This window comes from Aquila chrysaetos, chromosome 12, assembly GCF_900496995.4.
Source record: "Aquila chrysaetos chrysaetos chromosome 12, bAquChr1.4, whole genome shotgun sequence".
Taxonomy (NCBI): domain Eukaryota; kingdom Metazoa; phylum Chordata; class Aves; order Accipitriformes; family Accipitridae; genus Aquila; species Aquila chrysaetos.
The window spans coordinates 36,291,078-36,299,229 of NC_044015.1; the positions used below are offsets into that span (position 1 = coordinate 36,291,078).

The 8,152-nt window shown below is 42.4% G+C and overlaps 1 protein-coding gene and 1 long non-coding RNA gene across 2 annotated transcripts; one reads left to right on the forward strand and one right to left on the reverse strand.

Moving 5' to 3' along the window:
- Positions 1-1,652: 1,652 nt before the first annotated feature.
- On the reverse strand, positions 1,653-6,054 carry LOC115348659 (cytochrome c oxidase assembly factor 7). The gene is made up of 3 exons (XM_030031629.2): positions 5,845-6,054; positions 5,625-5,765; positions 1,653-4,622 (listed from the first exon to the last, which is right to left on the reverse strand). The coding sequence occupies exons 1-3, from the start codon at positions 5,948-5,950 to the stop codon at positions 4,174-4,176; spliced, it is 696 nt and encodes a 231-aa protein (XP_029887489.1). The 5' UTR covers positions 5,951-6,054; the 3' UTR covers positions 1,653-4,173.
- Positions 6,055-6,346: 292 nt separating this feature from the next.
- LOC115348661 lies at positions 6,347-7,896 on the forward strand. The gene is made up of 2 exons (XR_003925892.2): positions 6,347-6,453; positions 6,754-7,896. It is a non-coding gene; the product is annotated as an uncharacterized LOC115348661 (long non-coding RNA).
- The last annotated feature ends 256 nt before the right edge of the window (positions 7,897-8,152 follow it).

Consider the following 8,152-nt stretch of genomic DNA (forward strand, 5'->3'; position numbering starts at 1 on the left):
TTAAAAGTGCAGTTAAGTTGGAAGAACTGCTTTAATTCATCCATGCTCTGCCGGAGACAGCATGCAATGAGATTCTAACAAGTCTGCTTTCAATTGTGGCAACAGCCAAATTAGTGCTGCTTTTTCTCCCACTTAATTTACTTCAATAGTAAGTTTGTATCTTTATTCAGACCATAGCCAGAGCATTCATGTTCTTTTACAGCAAAACATACACACACATCACAACTTTGCATATATTTATACACACCAAAATTGTAAAGGATCGTGTCAGTGCATGACTACATTTACATATACTGCCCTACTTATTCAGACAGCTGTTTCAGAAAATGTATATTTAGTTACAGTTCGCATATATGTAAGCTATGGATTTGAGTCCAAAATCTGTTCAGTTAGCACCTTGTTCCCTAAATCTGTATTATAAAAAAGAGAACGTAGTGTTTCAGACGCTGTCAGGAAAGTAGAACAATTTGTGTGTAATTGAATAAGGGGTGATCACCATGTGTCAAAGAACAATCCTAAAGCAGCCAGGCATGTGTGGCACTCAGATACACAGTGACAAACCGGTGGGGAAGATGCTAAAAACAACATTCAGGCTAAAGGTATTTAACACCTGTGCGCATGCCTTGCCTGAAAGGGAATATCTGGCCTTGGATACTCACCCATAATTCAGTAGACCTAGGCCAACTCCTAGCTCTCTTACTTATTTTCTCCACAATCTGGGCCAGCTCTCTTAAGCTCATCTGCCCAGCAGAGCTAATTAAGTTCCTTTCTCTCCTGCCTCTCTCTCTCTCCTGCCTATTTTATTTGCCAGATCTATAGGCAGAGATGTTTCTGCCATACAGGCTCATTACCATTTTGGGCTTGGCATCATCTGAATGTGACTTAAATGTTTCTAGATCTAAGCTGACCAGGGAAAAGCTTCACGCTTTCAGGGCCTAAAGCAGCATGTCCCCCCTGGACCTGGAATCATCACAGACAGCAAGAGGCACCATCCAGGACCACATGCTGCCTGGACAAACGTCTCATAGTTAAAAAAGTTGACCGTACAAGCAAAGGACAGTATTTCTGTGTCCAGAGAGAGAAAAATAAACGTGATTTTAAAGTGGAAGTGGTGACACTTAAACACCACGTGAAAGCAGCCTGAAATCTGTGCTTGTTCCAGCAGGTTAGCTAAGAAAATACATGGGATTCCCAAGTCTCTGAAGAGCAGAAACCTTTACATGGCAACAAGCTATTCAGCCTGAGCCCTCTACAGAATTCCAGTTCCTGGTTATAAACATTTGCATTGGAGGAAAAAAAAAAAAAAGGATGCTGTGGACTAATTTTTCAGAACTCGTTCACTGTGTATGATTGCTCTTTAGTCAGTGTGATGCTGTAATGCATTGAAGCTTATTTCCACTGGTCACTATGGATTTTTATATTCAAAATACAGGCTATATTCCTATATTCCACAAACTATTTCTATATTCTTACTTCATGTACTGTGGAAATCTAGGGGCAATATAATTCCACAAGAAAAACTATACACAGCCATCTTGAAACTGGCTGCTGATATTGTTCAATACATTTGAAGTAGAATATATGCAAGAACCTTCTTTCACTTGTATCTCTTGAGGTTGTCACATGCAAAACAACAACAACAAAAAAAATCATACAGTATCAAGGTTTATTTGTACACTTGATTAATCTTCCAGTTTTCCTCTGTTTGCATCTTTTGGCAATTTATTACCCTTACTTATCCAAAATTCACTATAAATGTAAAAATTAAATTTTGGATCTAAAAACATTAAAACATCTCAGTTTAAAAAAAATTAAAATTCCTTCCAAGACACTCGTAGTAAGCTTTGTTGACGCTGCCTTTAAGAGTGATAGTAGAGTTGCATAAATCAATTAACACACTTCAAAGCTTTCTCAGTATAGTGAAGCTTCAGTGACAAAGATGTCGAAGAACAGCTTTGAAAGAACTAAGAGAGGACTTAAACACAACCATTTGGCTCAGGTACTTCAACAGAACATATCCAGAGCATTCATAAATCTTGAGTGCTTGTAAATATCTAGCCACCAGCTCTCACAGAGGAATCATCTCACTGCACTCAACAGAATTACTCCTGCACATATTAGTAAGTTCTGGGCCTTGAGTTTTAAGCAACAGCCTAAGAGAAGGAAGAAAGAGCCAGCTGCTGTTAGTGCAAATCTGGCATGTTTTGAATTTTTTAAGCAGTAGGTAGCAGAAAATATGCTAGCATACTTAATTCACTATTCCTCCTAAAAAATAGTGAAAATTGGTTAGAAATAATTCTTTAATTTCAGCTGTTGCTATGGTTGTGTGCAAGTTGAAATGCTGGTGTGCTGAGAAGCACACGAATGCATGTATTTTGCTAACTTGCCAAGCAAGCTGACATCCTTTCAGCAGTATGGTTGTAATATAAACCAGTATCCAGAACTATCCTCTGGTCCTTCAAGTGTCAGGTTCAGTTCAGACCAGAGAGTCCATAATGTTGGCAGCTCTAACAGAACCTCTTCATGCATTCTGGATGTATATAGCACAAACACAGCAACTGAGTGCAGCATCCAGCACTTGCACAGGAGTGCCACATCCCACATCAGGATGTTTGCACACAAACTCTGTTGTAGGTGAACTCTCAATGTCATTTTTAACTCTCAGATACCAAGGCATTTGTTTCTTTCTTTGTATCTTGAGAGATACTAATTTTTATTTAAAAGACAATACAAAGCAACTGTGAGCTGCTTTTTACCATAAGGAGAAAAAAAAAAAAAGTATTGTAGAAGATTCATATCACAATGTTTAGAAATGGAAATTAATATATAATAATGGCAGATGAGACCAACAAGCAGTCATCAGACCGAGTATAACACCAAAGCATGAGGTTAAGCAGGAAGGAGTCTAGTGACAATGGGGTTTGCACAGGCACTCCCTGTGCAAATGAGTGTTCCCGGTAAAGCGAGGTCTGTGACAGAGCCAGGCACACACACTGAGCAGGGGTGTGCACAGGCGAGCATTTCAAATCAATGAGCACCCACGGATGCAGCTCACGTTGTGAATGGCAGAGCACCAGCATTCAGAGGTTGTCACCCAACAGAAATGTTTCAATTTTGTAGCTAGACCTCCAACAAAGAAGGCAGCAGCTCAGTATAAGTCTATCCCAAGACTGCACACTGCTCTAGAACAGCTTTTACTTGTCTGCTGAAGTGATCTACCCCTCAGTTTCTTCACAGCTTTCCCACATGGCCCTTTTTCCTGAACCCAGGTTTTTTTACTGAAAATGTTCTTGGACAGGAAATTTTTGGCTTGGCTCCAATTGAATGCTTAATTATTTAGAAATCAAAGTACATCCAATAATGCCATAACACTGATTTACAATCAAATAATAAACATTTGCACAAATGAAATAATTATACTAACAGCCTGTAAAACTTACAGACTGAATTGAGAAATCAAAACTTCTCAGATGAAATTATGACATTAAATGTATAATTTAAAGATCATCAAGATCTCAAATTATTATTTCTCCCTATAACAAGTCATCTCTTTTTTTCTCCTAGTTACAAGTGCAGTTTTGATGCCATGACAACAAAGTAACTAAATCAGCAAGTCTAAATACAACGTTAGGATAACAAATGTTACCTTCAGCAAATAAACCTTCTCAACTTTCTCAAGCCATCCTGGTACAAAGCAGCCTTAGAGGACATCAGCCAAGCATGCACACTACCAAAGTTCCACAACTGCATGTAAGAGATGGCACAGTTCTGAATGTCCAAGCTGGGACTACCTTGCAACTGTGATTTTTTTTTTTTTTTTTTGTGTGTTAGAATTGGTCTGAGCACAAGCCTCAATACTGAAGCGCTAGACATGAAAGAGAGCCTTTCATACATGAAACCATGGGGACAAACTTCCAAAAGGCCGATTTTTGCCTTCCTTTTAAAGACAAGGGATCTAAGCAATACACTTAAGAACTTGTGTATTTAAAAATGTAGAAAGGCACAGCAGAGTTGGTCATGTTTGTTGCATCCACAAAAATAGAAGTTTATTTGCATAAGCAAAATCTATTTGGGATATTTATTTGTTATGAATGAAAACTGCATGCTCACAATTTAAATAACAAGTTCACTTGCCATTTAAACCTGGAGTCTTACTAACTGCAACTGACAGTTTTACTCCCCAAATGTTAAAGAACTTGAGGCTTCTTTCTGTTCTTTATGCAACTGTTTTGCCCTGTTTTTCAAATCCTCTGCCTTAGCATCATTCTTCTCAATGCCATCTCCCAGTTTGTACATTCGACTGGCATTGGCGCAAGCCCATATGTGACCCAGCTCACACCCTTTCAGCGAGTACTTCAAAGCATGGTTCATGTCCTTAGGGACCCCAGGTGCTCCTTGGAGGTATATCACACTGAGGTTGAAGCAGCTAGGAGCAAAATTGCCATCACAGGCTTTTGTGTAATAGTCTCTAGCGACAACGGGGTCAGGTTTATCATCGTTTACTCTCCCATCATGGGCCAACAGCCCAACATTATGACACGCATTTACTGACTTCTTCCCACCCTTCTCACATGACTTCATAAAAGAGTTGTAGGCAGCTTTCAAATCTGCGTCGAGTCCACCTGTCGGCCAAGAAACCAAAAGATTACTGTGAGGACATGCTAAAACAGATGGGAGCGCTCTGCTTTGCAGCATGCTTCCTGGTGCACTTTGGGAAATACAGCATCCCTCACTTTAGATGCTACAGTCAAAATTTAGGACTTCAGAGAGACTATAATTGTCTCAGTTACAAAGATTTTGCTAATGTCTTCAAGTTAGGAAACCCTCCTCCACTCCTCACTTACCACAACAGCTTAAGTAGACAAAAAAAATACCAACCCCGAAACACAAAATACTCTTTCTACTACTACATCTATGGATTTCTTAGTAGCTTACACTAGGCAAAGTATTCTTTTGCCAGTATACCTACACATAAACTGAGACTGTTACTAGTTTTGAACTACAGTAAAAATATCATGCTCCTTACTAGAATTGTCATTTGGAAGAAGCCTCACTACTTTAACTGCTTCCCATTACCGTACCAGCAGATACATTTTGGGCAGACTTGGGGCCTACTTATGTAAGCAGTGTTACCAGTCTGTAAGCTTATTTCTTCCTTACTTTCTCTAAAAAAGAACAGTGAGATGAGAAGAAATCCAACTTTTAAGAAGAGAACACACAGCAGCATTCAGCCCTGGACATACTTACCACTCATAGAGACATAATTATGAAAAAGTAAGACACGCGGTTAACCTAGAGTTGATTCTTCAGAAGGAAGCAGTTTAGGGTTTTCCACCCTTCCCCAGCTGTTACTACCTGACCATAAAAGGGGCAGCGCAGGCAGCTCCTCCTTCAAGGTCAGGAGGGAACGCAGGTGTTCAGCACCTTTGCAAAAGCGGGAGCCGCCGTTCCCCACAGGCATCGCCCACCCCGCCGCCCGTACACGGAGGAGTTCCTCCGGCCGGCAGGACCGCCGCAGAAAAACCGAGGCGCCGGCGGCTCGGGCGGGAAAGGGAAGCCGCCGGCGGGTGGGGGGGGGGGGGCAGCGAGACAGCACCAGGACCGCCCGCCCGCCCCCGGCCCACCTTTGCCGATGGCCTGGTAGGCCCCCAGCTTGTAGCAGCTCTCGCTGTGGCCGTGGGCCTCGCAGTTGCCGCGGAGCACCCGCGCCGCCGCCGCGAAGTCCTTCCTCACGGCGTCCAGGTAGTCGGCGAGGCGCTGGCAGCCTGCAAGGCACCGGTGAGAGGGTCTGAGGCTCCTGCCGGCCCCGGGGCGGCGGGCGGGGGTCGCGGTGGGGCCGCTTACCGTCCGGGTCCTTCTCCTTGAAGCACTGGTAGCTGTACTCGACGTGCAGGTTCTCCAGGTAGCCCCTCACCTCCTCCTCGTCCTCGAAGTTGACGAACCCGGCCATGCCGGAGCTGACGGCGCCTTCCGCGAGCGCCGAGCCGTCGATGCGCTGCCTTCCGCGAGCGCCGAGCCATCGATGCGGCGGCGCCGCCTCCCGGCAGGGCTCCGCCCGCCGCTTCACCAGTTTTAAGTAATAATACATTTTTAGTATTTAACTTTCGGAGTTTTGCACCATTGGATACGTATTTCTGCCGTCTCGTTCAGGGCGATCAAAGCCATAAGTTGAGGCGTTACTGTATACCTTAACACACTACGCATGGCCTAGAAGCCAGGGCGGCTCTACCAATTCCCCAACTTGTTGCCGGTGTGTTTTTTGTCTCGGATTAACAGCTAAATGATTTGCAACTCGATTTTAGAACTGGGGAGTTGCTGCTAGTGACTGTTATCTGCAACCGTCCCTTTTTGTGGCACAAGAGATCTTACAGATGCTTTTTGAAGAGATGGAACCCTGCATCCCAGAGTCTCTGAGCGGGCAGTGCCAGAGTCCTTGGAAACACCCAGAGACTGGTAAGCAATTAACAATGCACAACGAACCCCAGTTCTCTAGTTACGGATTAATTTAAGCCAGATGTGATGTTAGGGTACTTGTACAAAATATGGCACGCTATCCAATTCCAGCAGTTTTGAGCACAAAGTGAATTTTCTGAGAGTATAGCAGCACATTAGAAATTTGTGTGACAAACTGCTTGGAGTTAAAATTAATTTCAAAGAATATTTGAGAATGCTTTGTCCCAAATTATTTCAGTAACATAACACTGGCTTGTCAAGCTTTTGGATAAATAACACTCGGTTAAATCTTGTGCATAGGCTCCCATAGGAAGAAACCAGGTTGTTTATTAACAGCTGGAGCTAATTCCAAGAACCGTTGCCAGTGGGACTGATGGCATCACATGCTGGACGTGCTGCCTAGGTTACAACTCCTGTTGAAGTATTTCCTTAAAACTTTTCAGACTGTTCAGTATTTGGGTTGGAGTTAACACACATTGTCCACATGAAGCTAAAATCTTGTTTTCAAAACGTATTGACCAAAAGCACCGACATGTCTGTGAGAAAGAAGAGATAGGTAGTTTGGCCCATGCCGACTGCTACCCAAGAATTTTTGTGTCAAGTCCTCTGTTCTGGAGAAGGTCTTTGGAAGATGAACTGCTTTTGTACCAGCAATACTCTTTCTCTGAAAATCCAGCTTTGAAAAATTTCAGTTTGCACAGGCCCAGTAGAAACTCTTTTGGGTTTGTTGGTTTAAATCCTTGAAGAGTCTGTTCTTGCTGGGATTTTGCCTCTGCAGTTTCTGATGCTGACATTGAGTCAGTGCCAACTCAACCGTATGGCCTCTCCATACTAGGAGCGAAGTGGCCCAGCAAGGCTTCCCTTGCTGCTGTGGCTCTTGAGTACTGTGGGGCAGGCCAAGAACGGGCACCGAGAGCAGGGATCCGTCTGTCGCTTGAAAGTTTTCACCGTCTGAGCCCAGGCAGGAGAAAGGAAGATAGTTCCCGTCATAAATCCGGATGGAATGAGAAAAAGAAGGCAAAGACAAGACATCTGGTGATATTCAGGTTGGAGTGAATTTGTTAAAAGGTATGGAAAGAACAGCCTGGAAGCTCCAAAAGACATTAGGAGATAGAAGAAACATGTAATGGACTGAGAGTAACACTACTAGCCCCTCCCTAATATAAGCTAATTTCTGTGCCCATAATTATATAAATTATTTCTTCTAAGCACATTAGATTTTTAAGTGGTTAAATTCAGAACACAAGGACTTTTGATTCTGTTGTTGTCTGATCCTGAGCATGTAATTTATTTTCTCTATGTCAACATCCTCATCTAAAGAACTGGGACTGTAACTGACCTTTGTTATGTAGTCCCTAAACAGGCAAAATTGTGTTTGATCATACCTGTAGAATATTTTGTCATCTTGTAATGATGGAAACATAAATGATTTTAACAATTGTTCCTTAGTGTTTGTTTATGTGTTTTGCTGGTTTGCAAACAACTAGTATTCAAAGCTGCTGTACGTAGAATCAGCAATTCTTTAAAAGGTTTAACAGTAAACTCATTACAATTTCATTTTACTTGGATAGGGAAATTGTATCACTCTCTGTGTCCTGAAACAAAAAATAACTGTATTCTTTCTACCAACAATATATTATAGTATGTATTTGTCAGGAGACAGGTTTTCATCACTACTACTGTATCTGAGATTATTTTG

Excerpts from the sequence above, each read along its gene's own strand:
- LOC115348659 (XM_030031629.2), bottom strand. The coding sequence starts at position 5,950 with ATGGCCGGGTTCGTCAACTTCGAGGACGAGGAGGAGGTGAGGGGCTAC. Across the intron at positions 5,766-5,844 it reads CAAGGAGAAGGACCCGGACG|GCTGCCAGCGCCTCGCCGAC; the intron begins GTAAGCGGCCCC and ends GGTGCCTTGCAG. Across the intron at positions 4,623-5,624 it reads CTACCAGGCCATCGGCAAAG|GTGGACTCGACGCAGATTTG; the intron begins GTGGGCCGGGGG and ends CTTGGCCGACAG.